Source organism: Anabrus simplex, chromosome 2, assembly GCF_040414725.1.
Source record: "Anabrus simplex isolate iqAnaSimp1 chromosome 2, ASM4041472v1, whole genome shotgun sequence".
Taxonomy (NCBI): Eukaryota; Metazoa; Arthropoda; class Insecta; order Orthoptera; family Tettigoniidae; genus Anabrus; species Anabrus simplex.
Window position 1 is genome coordinate 760,331,719 of NC_090266.1, and position 23,100 is coordinate 760,354,818.

At 37.7% G+C, this 23,100-nt stretch overlaps 1 protein-coding gene across 1 annotated transcript in view; it reads right to left on the reverse strand.

The window, feature by feature from the left end:
- The window catches only part of mmd (mind-meld), a 1,597,006-nt gene that overhangs the window by 96,866 nt on the left and 1,477,040 nt on the right, over positions 1-23,100 (reverse strand). The window contains exon 20 of the mRNA XM_068225859.1: positions 6,766-6,885. Coding sequence (XP_068081960.1) covers positions 6,766-6,885 — 120 coding nt within the window. The remainder of the gene's footprint in view (positions 1-6,765; positions 6,886-23,100) is intronic.

Consider the following 23,100-nt stretch of genomic DNA (forward strand, 5'->3'; position numbering starts at 1 on the left):
GACTAAGTAACAAAAATCCAAATTCATGAATGTCTCTGATCATAGCCGGTATGGTAACAATGTATAAGGCATAAATAATCGGAAATATAATACTACATATCTTACGTAGTATTTATCGATACGACCAGTAATAACATAACTATTTAGGAATTACATTTTAGGCTGACCCCTACATAACCATTTCGTTCAGCGTGAATAACATTATTTATGGCCTAGGTTATAGCTACTTATTCCCCGACTTTGCATACCGATTTTCATTGAGTTAGGACCACTAATAACATAAATATTTGAGAATTCCATTGTAGGCCTTCCCCTAAACTATCATTTTTCTCAACGTGAATACAATTAGTTATGGCCTAGATTGTAGAGACTTATTCCTCGACTTCCCCTACCGATTTTCGTTAAGATACGACCATTAATAACAAATGCACTAGCCAATATGATTTTGCGGTAAAATAGAAAATATGTAATTCTTATGGAAATCGCTGCCCTGATTCCGAAAATTATGTGCAACTATTTTTTAGAAAGCAATTATGTGATTTGATTTGTTATTGTTTGCATTTTATTATAGGTTTATTGCTGTCTAAATTTTCATTTTGTAGTTGTGGGTTTCCTGGTAAATTCATAACAAACTCCCCCAGATACGCAATAGACCGCGAGGTATGTAGGATTAAAAATAAGACAGTTGAGAGTTTGTCTTCCATCTTAGACCACTTGAATAAACAGACGTGTTAAAAGCCCCAGCCTTTATGCAATGTTTATGATGGACTGATAAAGCAGTTTCCTTTCAAAGATAACAGCCCGAAAGTATTATACTCAAGAAGTTGAACTTGTATTTTGTACGGATGTTTCAAATCTTCTACGTCAATTGGGAGAGAAAGAGTATGATCCTAGTAACTGGCGTGTTTTTATTGACTCTTCCAAAATAAGTTTAGAGGCTGTTTTGCTTCATAATACAAATGTTCTGGCATCCGTCCATTTGCACACTCTACAAAAATGTCTGAAACATACGAGACCTTAAAGTTGGTGGTTGAAAAATTTACATATCATGAGCATGGGTGGCAAATATGCGGTGATTTGAAGATCATTGGATTGTTGCTGGGACAACAAAAAGGCTGTACAAAATTTCCCTGTTTCCTATACGAATGGGAGAGCAGGGCACGGGATAAACATTGGGATACAGTGAATTGGCCAGAAAGGAAACAACTACAACCAGGATCCAAAAAATTCTTGAATGTAAGTCTTATTGACCGTGAAAAAATTCTACTTCCACCCTTGCACATCAAATTAGGATTGATGAAACTGTATGTCAAGGCATTAGATAAAAGTAGCCTATACTTTCAATATTTATCCACTAAATTTCCCCCATTATCAGATGAAAAAATCAAAGAAGGCGTATTTGATGGACCACAGATTCGTAAACTGATGAAAGATAAAAATTTCACAGACACGATGACCAAAATTGAGAAAGAGGCATGGAACGCATTCAAAGATGTAGGGACTAAATTCCTTGGCAACATTAAGGACCCTCAATACAAAGAAATTGTAAGGAAAATGTTGGTAAAGTTTAAGGAACTCGGTTGTAATATGAACCTTAAGCTTCATTTCTTAGCTTCGCATCTGGATTATTTCCCTCCAAATTTAGGAACTGTCAGTGAAGAACAAGGTGAAAGGTTTCACCAGGATTTCAAAGATGCAGAACGACGCTATCAGGGACGTTGGGATGTGAATATGATGGCCGATTACTGCTGATCGATTGCACGAGACGACCCTTCTAGAGATCATTCAAGAACTTAAAAAACCCGGAAATTCCACGGAAAACGGGAAAAGATGGAGGTGTGAATCTAACCTTTATATACCGGTAATGTAAGTAACAAAACTATGTATGATTAACCATGTAATTTTTATTCAAGGTACGGCTATACTAATTTAAAAGCAACTGTACAGCCGAAACTAAATATGCGTTTTATGGTTCAGTTTCACGAAATTCAATATACATTAAAAATATAATACAAACCATCTACTTGCTTACAAAGCAGCATTTATGTGTATTCAAAGCATGCAAAATATGATTACGTTTTGCAAGCTGGAATTTATATTAATACATCAAATTTAATCAATACTACCGGTAAGTATCAAAAATGTTACGTAAGAACAAAATAATATTTTGTAAAATTGCCACTAAACCAAACGTGATACGTCAAAACTAATATTTTTCTCGAATTCTGCGTTAAGAAATTCATAAACCCACCTATTTTCGTTTTCACCGCATAAGAAAGTTTTTTTTTTTTTTTTTTTTTTTTTGCAGGCTAGTGATATTTGAGAATCAAATTTTAGACCTTCCCCTAAACTACCATTTCACTCAGCGTGGGTAAAATTATTTATAGCTTAGGTTATAGCGACTTACTTCCCGACTTTGTATACCGATTTTCATTAACATATGACCACTAATAACAAATATTTGAGAATTAAATTTTAGGCCTTCCCCTAAACTACCATTTCAGTCAGCTGAATAAAATTATTTATGGCCTAGATTGTAGCGACATATTACCCGACTTCGTATACCGATTTTCATTAAATTCTCTTCAGCCGTTTTCTCGTGATGCGTGTAGGCCTACATACATACATACATACAGACAGACAGACAGAAATTACGGAAAAGTAAAAAGTGCATTTCCTTGTTAGTGTGGGCACGACTGATACAGAAATACCATCCTTTTGAAATTCTGAGCAATGTACAGACAAAACTCTTATATATATATATGGGGTTACTTTGTTGCTTCTGGGCGTGTGATTCAAATTGACGAACTTGCCGTATTCGCCATGCCAGAGGACCAGCCGCTGTCTGTTGTTGTGTCAGAGGAAGGAAGGGAAGGTAGGAGAAGTGAGAAACGGGAGATAGAGGTAATACTCAGTGCGAATGTAGAAGATTTTTTGTTCCTTTCACATAGTTACTTCCCAGCCCCAGTAGGCAGTGTACTGGTTGTTCTGCACAAACTGATTACTATGTGAACCCCATAGTATGAGAAGATGAATTTGTACCAAGAATACAGGCAGCTTTTAAGGTCGTTCGTGACACTCCACACATTCTGAACAGAGTCCAAAAGTCACTACTACACCATTGTGAACTGTGCATTGAAGTAAGAGGGAGCATATTGAACATCTACTGTATTCAAACCATTGGACGTATTTTTTCCTTCATTCAGTATTTCATTCTGTTTACAGTGTTGTGAGTGAAAGAATACACAATCATGGGGCAGCATTGTTCCATCTTCGAGCATATTTAATAATAAAGAACGTTACTGCGACCAACAGACGAGAGGAGAAATGGTCTGGCACGTTCCTTGACTGACAAGTGTGTTTTAATTACATTGTGTTCTTGTACTGTGTGTTTAATAAATGAACTATAGATATTGGCTGTAAGAGGCAAGGACAATCCAGCACGAGTCAAACGAGGAAACTAGTGCATACGCTGTCATGTTAGTACAAAATTATGATTATTTTGTGTCTAATGCACTTTTGTCAAAATCTCAGTATGGCTTCATACAAGGAAAATCAACAAGAACTGCACTGGATGACGTTACTAGTTATACCAGGTGAATCAGCTGCCCCTACCAATATTTTATTCTGTTGCCCAAGAACCATGTGAGATCGTCGTTTGGCCGATATTTCTCTACTAGTATCCCCTACAGTACTAATGTATAATGGGCACATCTTGCAAACAATTATAAACTTTATTATTGTTCCTGCTTTGTGGCTATAGACCATTAAAAATATAGCATCCTTTCAATCATTTATTGTACATCAGTCTACTTTGTAACCATGTTAAGATGTCATGTAAAGTGATCAGATATAGTAAAACACGAAATGAATGCTTAAAACTGTGATACAGCGACACGGACAGCGTATGAAACAGCAAACTGGAGGAGTAATGTACCTACTCTAAGGGCCCTTTACACGCTCAGGCATTTACACAGATCTGTCTGTAGGCCTACAGACCGTGTTTGTGCAGACAAGTCGTTGCGTGTAAATGAATCACCGACCGTAATTTTGGTCTGTACTGCGGTCTGTGTTCGGCCTGTGCAAAGTCTGGCGGAGTTTGAATTAACACAGACCACGCGCAGACAAGTCTGAGCGTGTAAAGCTTGCGCAGACAACGCTGCAGACAGATAGCACAGTCCTTCTTCTGGGAGCGTGTATGTAGTGTTGTACTGTAGCCTAGTGTTTGCTCTCAATACAGGAACAGCTATGAGTGAGTTTACTCAAGATTCGCGTAATTGTACCCGTACATTTATGATTGAATTCATAGAACTCTATAAATCATTGCCTAGTGTTTGGAAGATCAAGAACAATGAATACAGTGTCCGGAATGAAAAAACCGCGGCATATGATGTATTAGTTTCTAAACTACTGTAACATTTCCTTATCACAACTTGTCCATCTATCACGACATTAACATTAAAATTAAGCCTACTAACTGTTTACACCCAATCTTTTAATTGTATTTTAATTAATTAATTAATTAATTAATTAATTGATTCATTCATTCATTTTGTCCTAGATGTTAACAGTGTTATATGATCTAGGACAACATGCAGGCCTATTTTAACACTTCGTGAGTTCAATTAGTGCTTCATGTCACAATTCTGTACCTGATCCAGTTATACTACAATTACAACACACATTGTGAATGACTGCATGAATAGATAAATGAATGAATGATTGCATGATTGAATTGTATCCATGCATATTTGCATGACCCAATAAATACCGCTACTCTTCTCTCCCTGTCACGGATAACCACCAGCTGAAAAGAGAGCCATTGATGAATGAATGAATGAATGAATGAATGAATGAATGAATGAATGAATGAATGCACTCAACTTACAGGTACAGAACTCCAGCACTGAGGAAGGAACACGCAATCTATTTTACCTAAGCAAAATAATGCCTCTGAATTCTCACCTTTAAATATTTCTCTCTTAGTACTTCATATATAGCACGGCATGTTTCCGGAATGATGTGGCTTAACGATGAAGGAGAAACTATAGCAGAAAATTTAAGGTCCGCATAGTTTCTTCCCGTTGCCAGAAACCTCAATGTTACTACAAGTCTTTCTAAAGTGCTTATCGATTCTCTCATTTCACTGTCACCTCTCCTTATATACGGTGTGACATACTGCAACAGCACTAAGAATGTATTTTCGTCCATTCTCAACTAGTTAAACCAGTCATCTTTTTCCAGTTTTAACTCCTTCAAAAGATCAACGTGCGAAAGCGAAACGCCTTTAGAAGCGTCTTTTGTCCACCTTCTACGTTGTGATTTCTTCCTCTTTTTAATTTCCGAAATAACAACACTAGACAGAAGTACCACTTTGTAAGTTAATTGACTTAATCTTACCATGGTCAGGAAATACTACCTGCGCTCGTCTCGATTAGAAATACAGGACTGTGCGAAAGCTGTACAAATGGTCGGAACGTGTAAACGCAGCGTGAATAGTGCAGACCAGATGTGCAGACGGTCGTTGCAAACGTGGTCTGTGCAGACAAGTCTGAACGTGTAAAGGGCCCTAAGGTATTCTTAATACAAGCCTCACTCACAGAATATATGTTGTGTAGCACATGTGGCCAAGTACTAACCTATCAATTAATGGAACATAGTACTGACATTAAAATCTTACATTGTAAAAAATCTTTTACACCGATATGAAGCTCCAGTGTTTAAACACAGGCCACTGTATGTCACACGCAAGCAGTAAAATGCTGCTATTAAAGTTTTTGTGCGCTGTGCACACTGAACTTCTGTTAGTTTGGAACGAAGTCGCCTCAGTCGTTCGTCATGTATTCCACGGACGAATACGTTGACATGCTCCCCATCTATGGGAAAGCACGAGCGAATTTGTTGCAGGCACCATATCTGAATCAGGAAAGGTATCTGGAAAGGTGGCATCTGACAGCAATGACTTTACGCAGTATGAAAAGACGTTTACAAACAGGGGTACTTCAAATGATACCACCAACCAAAGAGAAGACTATAACATCTGGTGAGAATGAAGAAGCTATTCTGAATGCAGCTTGCAATAACCCGCACAAGCGTACATAAGCTGTGGCTTAAAGGGTGAACATAAGACAGGGTTTCATACTATGAATACTGCATAGGCATAAATATCAACCTTACCCTACAGTCTACAGCTAAACTAGATATGTCCATTTAAAGATCCTGAATAAGTCAGTGTCATAAGGTGATGAAGTGAATGTACACAACACACCCAGCTGAAAAAAGCTAGTGCAACTTGTCAAAGGTTTATTTCTCATTCTTTTAGGATTCCAGGTATTTCTTCATGACTATCAGTAATAGCCATTTAGTTGGCTTAAATTATTTCCCTTCTATAATAATGATAATATTATCATTGTCTTTAAAAATCACCATCTTCATTGTCATTATCAACATTCATTCATTTACATTAAATCTCAAAGCAGCAATTGAACAGAGAAAAAAAGACATGAACCTGTATGATACAGAGATTAATGCTGGGTTTTCTTATATAGTTAAACTATTATTAATTTTTAAAATTTTTCACATACATGTGATACAAATATATCTACAAAGGATGTCTATTCACATTATCTCCATATGCAGATCAAAACAATAAAAATATAATTATATAGTTTAGGAAGATACGAGAAAACTGCCAGAAACATGACACCGATCCAAATGCTTTCAACTACTTTTCTACAGTTTAACAAGAAAATAAGAGGCACTCACTTGCACTCATACTCAATTCCTTTTATTGATATGATAGTTCTCGAATAGAGTTGATCCATACCAGCTACAATTGGATACCGATTTCCCAGCTGACACTGCAGTGACCCACATCGGACATTCCTGAAAAAAATTCTATATGGTATATCCCTACATATTTACTTAATAATATGGTTATTAATAAGCATATATCTATACTGAGGGTGTTTAGAGGATGCTATCTATGCTTACACTGAAATAACAAGAAGTAATTAGATAATAAATGCAAAAACATACAACAGGAAAAGGGAAGGTGGAAGGATCTTGGACTAATATAGATACTAAAATGGAAGTTATGAAATATTTTCTAAGAGAAATTGAAAAACACTATTTTTCAAGTAGGTAGTCGATCTTTAGGATAATAAATGATGGTAAATTCATTTTGATAAAGGTAACAGGGAGACTGACTAGATCTTTCATATATCAGATAAAATATCTAGCCTTGAAAACTCAGTCATAAATAATTCATCCTTCTATCCATGTGAAATTTAGTACAGAATATATTATACTAAGTATAATATTTGGTGATTCAAAATGTATTATCTTTCATTAAATACTAAATACATTTTCTTGAAACACAATTTCCTTAAAACATCCTCACTGTAGGCCTATTGTATCTATTTTACAAAGAGCTGTATTATGTGACTTTTCTCCAGTATTTCATCAATCTTCAATCTGTTGAGATCTGCTGATAAATTTTGATGATGATGATGATGCTTGTTGTTTGAAGGGGCCTAACATTAAGGTCATTGGCCCCTAATGGTACGAAATGAAATAACAAGAAGTTCAAATTTATCCACTGACCAAAATAAAATAACAATATCATGAAGAATGAATGGATGGACATAAACCCAACAAAAAAGAAACAGTGGATCAGACTCAAAAAAAAAAAAAGATCGTAATTAATAGTATTACTGACCAAGGGACCACTTATAAAGCACAATGATGCCTGATGTTGAAAGGGGTACAAAATCCATGTCTAAGGCTCCACAGAATGGTACATGTTGTGAGTAAAGTAGAACCATGGTATTTGTCATCTTGGGGTACTAATCAAATGTAGCGAAGACTCACAGTGTTCCACACAAGATGGTACTACTCACAAGGATTGTACTTCGTACAGGGAATGCAGACCTATGGTGTTTCTCACACAATGGCGTCACGCACAGCCAATGCAAACCGATGAGGCTCTTCACCTAGGTGTACTAATCACGGGCGCCAGTATTCCCGTGGTGTTCCTCACATAGTGGGCACCAGTCACAGGCAACGCAGACCTACGGTGTCGCTCATATAGTGGTACAACTCACAGGCTATGCCCATACCCGCGGTGTTGCTCTCATGGGTACGACGCACGGGTACTGGAAACCCCCAGGCCAGCCTCTTTACTGCTACTAATCACAAACCTATTTCGTACCTAATTTAGTGGTACTACTCGCTAGTACAGGCAGCCAATGGTATTCCCCGCATGATGGTACGAATCAAAAGTAGTTTCATGATTCTAATTCAATCATCCCTTGGTTGCCCCGTCACCTCTTACGACAGGCAGGTGATACCGCAGGTGTATTCTTCGTCTGCATCCCCCACTCACAGGGGGTAGTGTGTTTGGTCCGCGAGAGGTATTTTATTTCCCTCAAGTCCGCCGGCAAGCCGGTTAGGACCACCCTATCTGCCACCTGGGACGTACCACATGGGAGTATCATCTCTCCCCCTGCTACGCCAGTGTAGTAGGTTCGTGGCTGATAAATTTTATATGAACTGGAATGCACGTTCAACGTTTTTATCCCTTTCAAACAGTGGCAGTTTATGGTCTATTCAAATGGGTGTGCAACATTTCTCCATTTCATACTCACATTCTCTCTATCACACACACATACACAAATACGCACATAAACAGAATAGCAGATTTACCCTTCCATCAGTCAGTGACACTCACCATCTAATAGCGATGAATTTTGTTCATCATATGGTCCTTGTTGCTGTGAATATCTATTACCAGAAGAGAAGGGTACAAGCATGTGGGCAAGTAGTGGGGCAGCAAATGCTCTGCACCATAAGACATCTATCACTCAATTGGCCTGGTCTAGCAATGCACGTGACTGGGAGTGAGCGAGTAATTAGGGTCTCCAGGAAGTGCTGCACCCCGACATCAGCCAGTGGTGGTGAAAATTCTTTGACTGTGCAGAGCTTTCCTACACCACCCACTGTATCCAGTTAAAGTGCATGCACAGAAACTAAAATTTTAGTGCTTCACCTGGTCTTCTGTGAGGTGCGGTCTTCAAATTGGAGGAAAGCTGAGACCTTGCACAGGACATGTGAATGCGATGAGTGGTTTTCAAATCTTTACTTGTCTTACATTGAATTTCATGCTTGCTTCATTTTATCTATATTCATGTCTTGCCTAACTTTGATTTTGACTGATGATGGTCTCTGGTAAGACTGAAACTAGTTTCAACAAATATATGTAACGTTTTTAATGTTACCACAAACAGTACTGAATAGGTGGAAACCTTTAGCTTTTGTTTTATATTATCCTCATAAAAGGTATTCTACTCCTTTTCCCCCTTTTTTCACCCCCCCCTCAATGGGATTTTCCAAAAAAAAAAAAATATGCATTTCTTTATTTTTAAAGGAGATTCCAAATATCAATTTTTATGTCTGTAAACTGTTCATTTTTTGAGATACAGATATCCTCATTTAACAAATTCACCCCCCTTAGCAATGGAATATCCAAAAAACCTCCCTTAGTGAGCACTAACACTGTAATATATATGTATCCCCAAAATTTCATTTCTTTATGTCCCATAGTTTTGGCTCGGTGCTGATGAATCAGTCAGTCAGTCAGTCAGTCAGTCAGTCAGTCAGTCAGTCAGTCAGTCAGTCAGTCAGTCAGTCAGTCAGTCAGTCAGTCAGTCAGTCAGTCAGTCAGTCAGGACATGTTATTTTATAAATATAGATAAAGACATAAGTGAACTGTTTCTGTTCTGTAGAAGGCTGGAGGCTAGAACCACTGGCCACAATATTTTTTATTGTGTTAATTCTTATCTAAATGACCATAGCCTTCAGTGGAAAGACTCTTGTGGCATGTATAGGCCTACAGATGGTGTGCCATCTATGTGTGGGAAATATGATTTTACTGCCAAAGGTTTGGAAGAAAATCCATCCTTCATAGTATCCCACTGTTATTTTGCCTGAGAGACATTAGTTGCAAAAGCTTGCGTTGAAGAACTTAGTGAAGTTTTTAACCAGGTTGTGAAAATGGTAAACTACATTAAGTCTCAACCTTTGAAATGCATGATTTTTTAACAGTTATGTTGAAAAATGGGTGCAGCTCACACCTCATTCATATTGCACACAGAAATAAGGTAATTACTGTGAAGTCATGTATTCAGCCAAGTTCTCCAAATGAAGGAGGAATAATGAAAGATTTTTTCCAAGGAAGAAAATCAGAACAAATTTTAATAATAATTAATGTTATTTGCTTTACGTCCCACTAACTACTTTTACGGTCTTCGGAAACGCCCGAACAAATTTAATGAACTGTTGCAAAATGATACTTGGTGTTTAGAACTGTCGTATCTCGGAGATATATTTAATAAGTTAAATGAACTCATTGTTTCCATGCATGAGACACAGGACTTTCCTCAACCAATAAAATTAAAGGTTTTAAGAGAAAGCTTGGTAGTTAGATGCAGTTGAGAAAGGTAATTTGTCAAACTTTCCATCTCTCTTGATCTGGCAGAAGACAAGGATCTGGAAAATATGAAAGATCTTATTCTTGATCACTTATTAAAAATCAAGGATCTGGAAAATATGAAAGATCTTATTCTTGATCACTTATTAAAAATGCAAGATGCAATAGCCAAATACATTCCATCTGTTTGGACTGACAATCTTGATTGGATTATATCACCATTTGATTTATCAGATAGTGTGAAGTAATAGAAATTACAGTTTGAGAATGAGACAAATCCAGTGATCTCTGTGCTGATTTCACACTAAAAGTTAAATTGACCAAGAGTGAGGCATCAGTGGCAGATTTTTCATTTGGACTGGCAGATGAGTACCGTACCCTAGTGAAGAAAGCAACAGATCTACTTTTGCTCTTTACAACTTCTTACTGTGCAAGCAAGCATTCTCTGGTATGGCAACAATCAAATCTAAAGCAACAAATAGACTGCTTAGCCTTGAGGATGATATGGGTGTTTTGTTGTCAACAATTAAACCTGATATCAAACATCTGTGTTCTCAGCATCAATCATAAATCTCAAATTATTAAGACAAAATTTGTTTTAATGATTTAAAAGATTACATGTTAGTCCTCTACTTTTAAAACTGTATTTGTTAAATTTAATTATTCATAGTCAATGTGTATTAAACATTTACATAGTAGTACACTTTGTCCATTGGCAGGCCATAAATTGTATATTAAACTAATAATAGTAAAAGGAACTATATTCTTCTTTTTTATTTGGAGTGTTTATTTGAACATAATTTTCTAAGTTCTTTTGGGGACCGATCACCTTAGATGTTAGGCCTCTTTAAACAACAAGCATCATCAAACATCTTCATTTTTTTTACAAGTTGCTTTACATTGCACCAACACATATAAGTCTTATGGTGACAATGGGACAGGAAAGGCTAGGAGTGGGCATTAAAATGATAGTAATGATAGTATGGAATTGATATGTGGGAAACTCGGAGTGAGATTTGTAGATACTAATGGGTGGGTAGGAGATAGCGATTTGCTCTCAGATTGCCCTCACTTGAACCGCAGTGGTACGTATAATTTAGGGTGTTTGTTTACAAAGCTTACTGGGAGGTACATTCAGAGAAATGGGGTGAACTAGGAAGCAGTAATGAGTAGACATTTGGATTTGTATGCAAATGCATATTTTGATTGCCAATATGTAAACCTCCAAAACTGACAAGGAAGTGCATCTAAAAGTGAAATTGGACAAATGATAAAGTTTAATAGTTCACATATGTGCATATATGCATATATTTGAGATTAGTGCTCAAAAACATCCATCCTTCATAGTAACCCACTGTTTTTTGCCACATTTCAAAATTCAGATTTATTGTCATATTTTAACTTTAATCATGCATAGAAAATATATTCATCAATCAAAAAGAAAATATAAACAAAAAATCACAGCAAGAAAATTAAAGAAAAATCAATACAAGAATAAATCAACAAGTAAATAAATACAATCAATAAAAAAATACCAATCATCAATCAATCAATCAATCAATCAATCAATCAATCAATCAATCAATCAATCAATCAATCAATCAATCAATCAATCAATCAATCAATCAATCAATCAATCAATCAATCAATCAATCAATCAATCAATCAATCAATCAATCAATCAATCAATCAATCAATCAATCAATCAATCAATCAATCAATCAATCAATCAATCAATCAATCAATCAATCAATCAATCAATCAATCAATCAATCAATCAATCAATCAATCAATCAATCAATCAATCAATCAATCAATCAATCAATCAATCAATCAATCAATCAATCAATCAATCAATCAATCAATCAATCAATCAATCAATCAATCAATCAATCAATCAATCAATCAATCAATCAATCAATCAATCAATCAATCAATCAATCAATCAATCAATCAATCAATCAATCAATCAATCAATCAATCAATCAATCAATCAATCAATCAATCAATCAATCAATCAATCAATCAATCAATCAATCAATCAATCAATCAATCAATCAATCAATCAATCAATCAATCAATCAATCAATCAATCAATCAATCAATCAATCAATCAATCAATCAATCAATCAATCAATCAATCAATCAATCAATCAATCAATCAATCAATCAATCAATCAATCAATCAATCAATCAATCAATCAATCAATCAATCAATCAATCAATCAATCAATCAATCAATCAATCAATCAATCAATCAATCAATCAATCAATCAATCAATCAATCAATCAATCAATCAATCAATCAATCAATCAATCAATCAATCAATCAATCAATCAATCAATCAATCAATCAATCAATCAATCAATCAATCAATCAATCAATCAATCAATCAATCAATCAATCAATCAATCAATCAATCAATCAATCAATCAATCAATCAATCCTGATCTGCATTTAGGGCAGTTGCCCAGGTGGCAGATTCCCTATCTGTTGCTTTCCTAGCCTTTTCTGAAATGATTTCAAAGAAATTAGAAATTTATTGAACATCTCCCTTGGTAAGTTATTCCAATCCCTAACTCCCCTTCCTATAAATGAATATTTGCCCCAGTTTGTCCTCTTGAATTCCAACTTTATCTTCATATCGTGATCTTTCCTACTTTTATAAACGCCATTCAAACCTATTCGTCTAATCATGTCATTCCACGCCATCTCTCCGCTGACAGCTTGGAACATACCACTTAGTCGAGCAGCTCTTCTTCTTTCTCTCAATTCTTCCCAACCCAAACATTGCAACATTTTTGTAACGCTACTCTTTTGTCGGAAATCACCCAGAACAAATCGAGCTGCTTTTCTTTGGATTTTTTCCAGTTCTTGAATCAGGTAATCCTGGTGAGGGTCCCATACACTGGAACCATACTCTAGTTGGGGTCTTACCAGAGACTTATATGCACTCTCCTTTACATCCTTACTACAACCCCTAAACACCCTCATAACAATGTGTAGAGATCGGTAACCTTTATTTACAATCCCATTTATGTGATTACCCCAGTGAAGATCTTTCCTTATATTAACACCTAGATACTTACAATGATCCCCAAAAGGAACTTTCACCCCATCAACGCAGTAATTAAAACTGAGAGGACTTTTCCTATTTGTGAAACTCACAACCTTTCTTTTAGCCCTGTTTATCAACATACCATTGCCTGCTGTCCATCTCACAACATTTTTGAGGTCACGTTGCAGTTGCTCACAATCTTGTAACTTATTTATCACTCTATAGAGAATAACATCATCCGCAAAAAACCTTACCTCCGATTCCACTCCTTTACTCATATCATTTATATATATAAGAAAACATAAAGGTCCGATAACACTGCCCTGAGGAACTCCCCTCTCAACTATTACAGGGTCAGACAAAGCTTCACCTACTCTAACTCTCTGAGATCTATTTTCTAGAAATATAGCAACCCATTCAGTCACTCTTTTGTCTAGTCCAATTGCACTCATTTTTGCCAGTAGTCTCCCATGATCCACCCTATCAAATGCTTTAGACAGGTCAATCACGATACAGTCGATTTGACCTCCAGAATCCAAGGTATCTGCTATATCTTGCTGGAATCCTACAAGTTGAGCTTCAGTGGAATAACCTTTCCTAAAACCGAATTGCCTTCTATCGAACTAGTTATTAATTTCACAAACATGTCTAATATAATCAGAAAGAATGCCTTCCCAAAGCTTACATACAATGCATGTCAAACTTACTGGCCTGTAATTTTCAGCTTTATGTCTATCACCCTTTCCTTTATACACAGGGGCTACTATAGCAACTCTCCATTCATCTGGTATAGCTCCTTTGACCAAACAATAATCAAATAAGTACTTCAGATATGGTACTACATTCCAACCCATTGTCTTTAGTATATCCCCAGAAATCTGATCAATTCCAGCCGCTTTTCTAGTTTTCAACTTTTGTATCTTATTGTAAATGTCATTGTTATGATATGTAAATTTTATTATTTCTTTGGCCTTAGTCTCTTCCTCTATCTCGACATTATCCTTGTAACCAACAATCTTTACATACTGCTGACTGAATACTTCTGCCTTTTGAAGATCCTCACATACACACTCCTCTTGTTCATTAATTATTCCTGGAATGTCCTTCTTGGAACCTGTTTCTGCCTTAAAATACCTATACATACCCTTCCATTTTTCACTAAAATTTGTATGACTGCCAATTATGCTTGCCATCATGTTATCCTTAGCTGTCTTCTTTGCTAGATTCAATTTTGTAGTAATTTCTTTCAATTTCTCCTTACTTCCACAGCCATTTCTAACTCTATTTCTTTCCGGTCTGCACCTCCTTCTTAGTCTCTTTATTTCTCTATTATAATAAGGTGGGTCTTTACCATTCCTTACCACCCTTAAAGGTACAAACCTGTTTTCGCATTCCTCAACAATTTTTTTAAACCCATCCCAGAGTCTGTTTACATTTTTATTTACCGTTTTCCACCGATCATAGTTACATTTTAGAAACTGCCTCATACCTGCTTTATCAGCCATATGGTACTGCCTAATAGTCCTACTTTTAAGACCTTCCTTTCTATCGCATTTATTTTTAACTACCACAAAAACAGCTTCATGATCACTAATACCATCTATTACTTCAATTTCCCTATAGAGCTCATCTGGTTTTATCAGCACCACATCCAGGATATTTTTCCCTCTGGTTGGTTCCATCACTTTCTGAATCAGCTGTCCTTCCCATATTAACTTATTTGCCATTTGTTGGTCATGCTTCCTGTCGTTCGCATTTCCTTCCCAATTGACATCTGGCAAATTCAGATCTCCTGTCAACATTAAGGAGAATGCGTTAATTGGTGACTGCCTAGAGCGACAGTCCAGGATTCAGATAAGCATGAACTGAGTGATTCTTTACGCGGTATGTACACACCTAAATACCTTGCTTATCAATCATCCATACCCAAGAATGGAGAAAATATTGCTTCAAAGGTGAAAGACAAGACACTACAGGCGAAATGGCTTATGGTCTATAGAACGTGATTTACTTGCTGATGGGCTATAAGAACCTCAGTGAGGTGAACCCTATTCTTATGAACGAAACTAATTAGTCTGTGTGCAGTGCTCAGTGATCTACCTGCTCCTGAAATCCAAAGTGTATCTGATGCATGTGAATGTGAGTTAAACAGTGGTGTAATAAACTAGTACAAGTAATCTTGCAAAATACTGGACTGGAGGCAACACAGATTATACCACAGATGGAAAATAAGTTTTTGTTGTGTTTGTGACAAACAGGTTCCCTGTGAAAAAAGTACCAACTCACATAGCACTCTAATATCACAGCTCATAAATGCTAAGTGATTTGGTACCGGCAAGGCAAAACAAACCCTATTGACACAAGAACTTCCATCCACTTTTGGATGACATGGCTTTACCCGTGATTTGAATCACACAATGATTGCTGTAAATATTCCACGGGAAAGATTAATCAAATCTCATTTCCATAGCTTTTTTGAGAAGTATTGCAATCAGAATATTCCCCAAGAGTCAATGGTTTGGAAGGCGTACTTCGGCAAATGTTACAGTTCAGTGAATGAAGAAATCCTAACTGAGTTACTTGGCTGTCTGATCTGGGGAATTGTAGACAAGATTATGGATGCATGTTGGTCGGGAAGTTGAGCAGAGATGAACTGGATACCTCGTATCTTATCCCTTGCAAAGTGTTGGAAAGGGTAATCATTCTACAATCGCTCACTTTGTCAATGATTCAATATGCCTGCTCTGGCCTTCGGGTGAGCACGACAGTCAGTTCCATATATTTCTGACTGATACTGCCAGCTAAATGTTAAAAGCCACTGCAGCATTGAAGGTATTTAATTCTGATTCGATTCACACAACGTGCGCAGCTCACAGCCTTAACAGGGTTGCAGAAGAAATAAGGGCACAATTTCCAAATGTGAACAAACTAATATCCACTACAAAGAAAGTGTTTGTGAAAGTGCTTCTCCTGAATGAGACTTAAAGGAATTGCCAACCAAATGTTTCTCTTCCTCCAGAGCCAATCCTTATGCACTGGAGAACTTGGATTGAAGCCGCGCTTTTCCACTGTCACCAATTTGAAGGAGTGAAGCGTATGAATGAAGGATTTGATGTAAATGATGCCAGCATTATTCAGGAGGTGAAAGTGGCTTTCAGCAATGAAACAGTTCAAAGGGAACTGGCACCTATTAAGACACACTTGCAAATCATACCAGAATCAATCACGAAGACAGAAACATTTGGGTAGCATCTTAGTGAAAGTGAAGCAGGAATCGGAAGGTATCCCAGGAAATCTCGAACTCCGTCTGTGAATAAAATATCATGATGTCCTCAACAAAATCCAGGCTATGACATTATGATAACTATAAATACATATTTTGCTGGTACTGATAATGCAGATCTACCAGAATGTTTAACACCCGCACTTGCTCCTGAATGTAAGTACTCTGCTGTCATATCCATAAATGTAGAGAGATCATTTTGAGCATTGAAGCTAATTTTAACAGACAAATGCCACAAATTTATACCAGAAAATTGTCTGGCTGCAATTGTAGTGTACTGCCAAACAAATTACAGACAGGAAAAGTTAGGTGTGCAGTGTAAAATTAGAGAGGAATGTGTATTTATGTGTGTTTCTTCAGGTTTGTGTGATTATTACATGGTTTTCTTACAACCTTACAATTTATGATTTATTATGTGTATTGGTTAACACACTGTGTCTTATTTAGGAGATATGTGCACTCACTATGTGATCAAAAGTATTCGGACACCTGGTTGAATATGACATACAAGTTCATAGCACCCTTCATCGGTAATGCTGGAATTCAATATGGTGTTGGCCCACCCTTAGCCTTGATGGCAGCTTCCACTCTCGCTGGTATACGTTCAATCAGGTGCTGGAAAATTGCTTGGGGAATGGCAGCCTATTCTTCACGGAGCGCTGCACTGAGGAGAGGTAGCGATGTCGGTCAGTGAGGTCTGGCATGAAGTCGGCGTTCCAAAACATCCCAAAGGTGTTCTATAGGATTCAGGTCAGGACTCTGTGCAGGCCAGTCCATGACAGAGATGTTACTGTTGTGTAACCACTCTGCCACAGCCCGTGCATTATGAACAGGTGCTTGATCGTGTTGAAAGATGCAGTCGCCATCCCCGAAGTGCTCTTCAACAGTGGGAAGCAAGAAGGTGCTTAAAATATCAATGTAGGCCTGTGCTGTGATAGTGCCATGCAAACCAACAAGAGCTGCAAGTCCCCTCCATGAAATATCACGATCACACCATAACACCACCGCCTCCGAATTTTACTGTTGGCACTACACACGCTGGCAGATGACGTTCACCGGGCATTCGCCACATTGTGTACCGTGATTTGTCACCCCACACAACGTTTTTCCACTGTTCAATCGTCCAATGTTTACGCTCCTTACACCAAGCGAGGCGTTGTTTGGCATTGACCTGTGTGATGTGTGGCTTATGGGCAGCCGCTTGACCATGAAATACAAGCTTTCTCACCTCTGCCGAACTGTCACAGTACTTGGAGTGGATCCTAATGCAGTTTGGAATTCCTGTGTGATGGTCTAGATAGATGCCTGCCTATTACACTTTAAGACTCTCTTCAACTGCCGGCAGTCTCTGTCAGTCAACAGACGAGTCGGCCTGTACGCTTTCGTGCTGTATGTGTCCCTTCACATTTCCACTTCACTATCACATCAGAAACAGTGGACCTAGGGATGTTTAGGAGTGTGGAAATCTCACGTACAGACTTCTGACACAAGTGACACCCAATCACCTGACCATGTTCGAAGTCTGTGAGTTCCGCGGAGCGCCCCATTCTGCTCTCTCATGATGTCTAATGACCACTGAGGTCGCTGCTATGTGAGTACCTGGCAGTATGTGGCAGCACAATGCACCTAAGATGAAAAAGGTAAGTTTTTGGGGGTGTCTGGATACTTTTGATCACATAGTGTATGTTTTAAGAGTGAACACTGATAGATTGATACTGGTCTGGTGTTGGTGTCCATGCCAAGTGCACGAGGAACATGGGGACATTCACTTCACATCGAATTAAACAATAGATCATTACATCTGATAAAAAGGCCACTTATTCAAGTTGTGAATGTGTAAATATATATGCTATTCAACAAGCCACAGTTTGTGGATCAAACAGGCCCACTATACAGACATTGAATATCAGCTCCAAGATCGACTCAAGAATACTTGGTTATTACAAGGACATTGACATAATCCAACACCAGTCACAACAGTTTTAATGTGTCATTTTGGTTTCAATTTTAAATGCGTAGTCAGACATTTCATCATTGTTTTAGATTTAAATTTTACTTAAGACATACCAAATTGTAATTTTTTATTGGTGGTTATATGTATACATGTGTTTCCAATTTGATCATGGCTGTAGATGACCTAATGTAGCAAGGTCGAAACTAGTACCAATTATATAAGATACTATATTAATCTAATGGTATTGAATAGGTGGACCTTTCTCTACCCATTGATAGTGATCAACTGTCAATATATACATATCCCACGTCGCTCCATCTTAAGCGATGGGTCGGCAAACGAGGCTTCTCCACCAGTTGCGCTCCCTGAACTTCTCTCCTTCCTCAATGCTTTCCAAAGTATGCCCTCTCTGTTGAATGTCAATCTTCACCATGTCCTTGTACCTGAGTCTTGGTCGCCCTCTTGGTCATTTGTCTTCAAGTTTTAGATCGTACATTTTTTTTGGTAATCTGTTACCATCCATGCGTCGCATATGTCCATACCATCTCAGTTGCTGCACTGTTATTTTGTCCTGCAGTCTTACAACTTGAACCTGCTTGCGGATTTCCTCATTACGGACTCTGTCCTCCATGTTTTGCCGATCATGCTACGGACAAATTTCATTTCTACTGCCTGGATTCAACTAACATCTTTGTTTCTCATGGTCCATGTTTCGCAACCATAGTTCAGGATTGGTATGTAATAAGTTTCATATACGACTCTCTTACATTTTGTTGGTTCCATATTATGTCTTTAACTATTTTGTAAAAGTTGCTACCTGCCTGAATTCTGTGGGAAATTTCCTTATCTATAGAACCAGTATCAGAGATAACACTTACAAGATATTTGAATTGATGGCTCATCTGTAGCTGTTTCCCCTCCATTTCAATGTGTCCCATTGGTTGCCCGTATCTCTTCATGACCATAACCTCACTTTTCTCTTGGCTGAAGATTAGTCCACATTCTTTAGCAGATTCTTTTTTTTTGCTAGGGGCTTTACGTCGCACCGACACAGATAGGTCTTATGGCGACGATGGGATAGGAAAGGCCTAGGAGTTGGAAGGAAGCGGCCGTGGCCTTAATTAAGGTACAGCCCCAGCATTTGCCTGGTGTGAAAATGGGAAACCACGGAAAACCATTTTCAGGGCTGCCGATAGTGGGATTCGAACCTACTTAGCAGATTCTGCCCAGGAGTTTATTTGTCCTTGAAGATCTTCTTTAGAGTCTCCCCACAAGCATATATCATCCACGAACAATATAACTTTCATTTTCTTACCTCCAATGGTTTGGTGAACTTTTCTCTGAATCTCGTTCATCACAGTGATGAAAAGAAGAGGAGACAGAACACCACCCTGTCTTAACCCAGATTTTATATCAGAGGTTTCAGTCATTCCTACAGGTGTTTTGACTTTACTTCAGGTATATTCATACAAATTCTTGATCCGGTGTATCATGTCATCCTGTATTCCAATTTTCTTCAGTGCTTCCCACACCTTCTCTCTATTCACAGTATCAAATGCTTTCTTGATATCCAGAAAGGCTAACCACAAATCTCGGTTGTGTTCATAGTATTTTTCCATTAACTGACGGACTGTAAAGATTAAATCAGTTGTTGATCAAATGTCAATACAGACCATAATGAAATTCATAACTTATGAGACTGATACTTCTTGTAAACTATGTAAGGATTGTTTGTATTAATGGATCAGCCACAGCTGTAAGTAGTGTGATTTTTTGTTCTACATTCAGTTGTTTATTTATGATCATAATCTTATGTATTGGTGTAGGTGAATTGGATGAGTCTGGTAAAGGAATGTTATTTTTGCATTTCACAGAAGTGTTTAATAGCATGAAGATAAGTGCATAATTAAGTGCATATTTCACCACTTTTTGCAGCATAGTTGCATGCTTATATTGGTGATTTTCACAGCATATAAATCCAATGTCTAGTGATGAGTATACAGGAAGCTGGAAGTCAAGTAAGGATGACGATGTTGTCAATGATATTCTAGAAATATTGTAAACAGAGGAAGAGAATTAATTTAATACACTCATCAATCAAAGTTAAGTATATACCATATTCTGTTATGTGAGGTAGAACCAATATCATATTATTTCATGTGAAACTCAGAAGAGTAAATACAACAAAATGCATACACTTTTTGGGAACTTTGGACCCAGTGCAGAAAGAAAAACTCAGTATGACTAAACCAAATGAATTAAGGAACCTCATCATTTAGATCATTACAAATTTCAAACAGTTTTCACAGCCGTCACACGAGTCAATAACTTGTTGGTTGTTCACGAAACCTGAGGCATTCTTGAATATGACTGGACAAGCTCAGTACCAAATGATTGAGGATTTCTCGAGGGAAACAGTTCCACTCCTCGATGGCAGCATCTCCTAGGGCTTGAATCATTAGTGATGGATGTTGATATCTGGAAACTGTTCTTTTAAGTAAATTCCATGTATCCTTCATGACATTCATATGTGGGGAAGACGCTGGTCAGCCCATTCTGTAGAACCCACGTCCCTCCAAATGTCCATTGATAGCTGCTGCATGGTGTAGATCAGTGGTTCCCAACCTGGGGGTGATTGCCTCCAAGTGGGCAATTTGGGTTATCAGGGGGGCAATAAATAAGTGGGGGGCAATGAGTATTCAAAGGGGGGGGGGAATTAAAATAGTACTCTACAGTAGAAGTTGCCGGGTAGCACAAGTCACTGGCTGTTCTCAGCCGACGAGTTCACTGCACTCACCCCTCTCCACAGTCCCCACCTGTTGTTGCTCAGTGCAGCCGACTGGTGACTCAACCCCCTCCCCCTCCTGCCATCACAACACACTTCCCATTGATCTACATTCATCTTCAGTCTTAACCCTCCACTGGCGTTGTGGATTCTTTAAAGATACCAGCGAATTTGTACAACCCTGGCGCTCCCTCCGTGTTCTGTTCTCGCTAACGCCGTTCACTGTAGCTGTTACTTAGTGCAAGGTCAGCTGCTACCTCTTGAGTTGTAGCATTTAGTAAATATTGGTTTTCTCAGTAATTTGATTTAAATATTGTGTGGTGCCGTTTACGACCCCACAACGGCATTTGTGTTACAAAGTTTGTCGTGACTTAAAATGTTGTAAGTGTCCATATTTCATTCGAAGTGCATGTTTGGTACTTTTTCTTCATGTAAGCCTTGCTATGGCTTCCACATCTCCCCCTGGAATGTCAGTGTGTGATCCTAGGACTGCAGTGTTTTACAGGAAGATGCCAAAGGAAGTGATGACAGCAATCTCTCAGATGAAAATGACCCAGATTACAATTCCAAGCACGACACGGATTCGGAACAAGAAGAAGGTGAGGAAGACGAAGAGGGAAGTTTCACGAACAACCTAGACGTCCATAACCAGCTCTCATCTTTCTCTGGTTGGAACAGATAGAAGTGGTCAGCTACCGAACCCGACAGTCAAGTGAGACGTCAAAGTAAGAACATTATTGTCAAACTTCCAACCGTTAAGTGGCTGTGAAAGTGATGTAAATGACTGTGAAATTCAAAACTTTTATGAGTTTTGTATACTACAATATTTAAATGACCCTTTGAATTTGCTTTGGAGCAATGAACATTTAAAATTTGTTTTCATTTAAGTTTAATTCATGGGAGGGCGATTTTCTTTTAAAATCAGTGACGGTAAAACAATTGTGCATTATCTAACAATCTATAATCAGTAAAGATATTAATTTCTCATTTTAGGTAATGCAGAAAGTAGAAGGAAATATAATTGACATCTATTTTTGAAACTTAAATAAAGGGTGTTTGAGGTCATCCATTCTATGGTATAATTTTTGACTCCACAACGCCATTTACGTACCAAAGTTTTCACAACGCCAGTCGAGGGTTAACTAGCATTTGTGTGCCTCATCATCAGTTTTTGTGCGTGTCTTTTCTGTTTTTGTGCGTTTGTTTTGAAGTGTAGAAGTGTCGTCAATACTCAGCTGAGTATTTAAAATTCGGTTTTATCGCGTCATCGCAAAACGTGCACTTTCCACATTTTCTTTTGTGCAATAAAACATTTACTAGTAATGAAGCCATGAAGTCTTTGCAAATGAAAGATCATTTATCAAGAGTACACAGTGATAAAGTGAGTAAAGAACTCAGTTATTTTCAACACCTCACAGCTAAAGCTGATAAACGGCCCAATGTGCGTGAATTATCTAAAAAACGAGCAACCGATCTTGAAAAATGTCTTCTTGCTTCTTACGAGCTTTAGCTAAATGTGCTAAACATCAC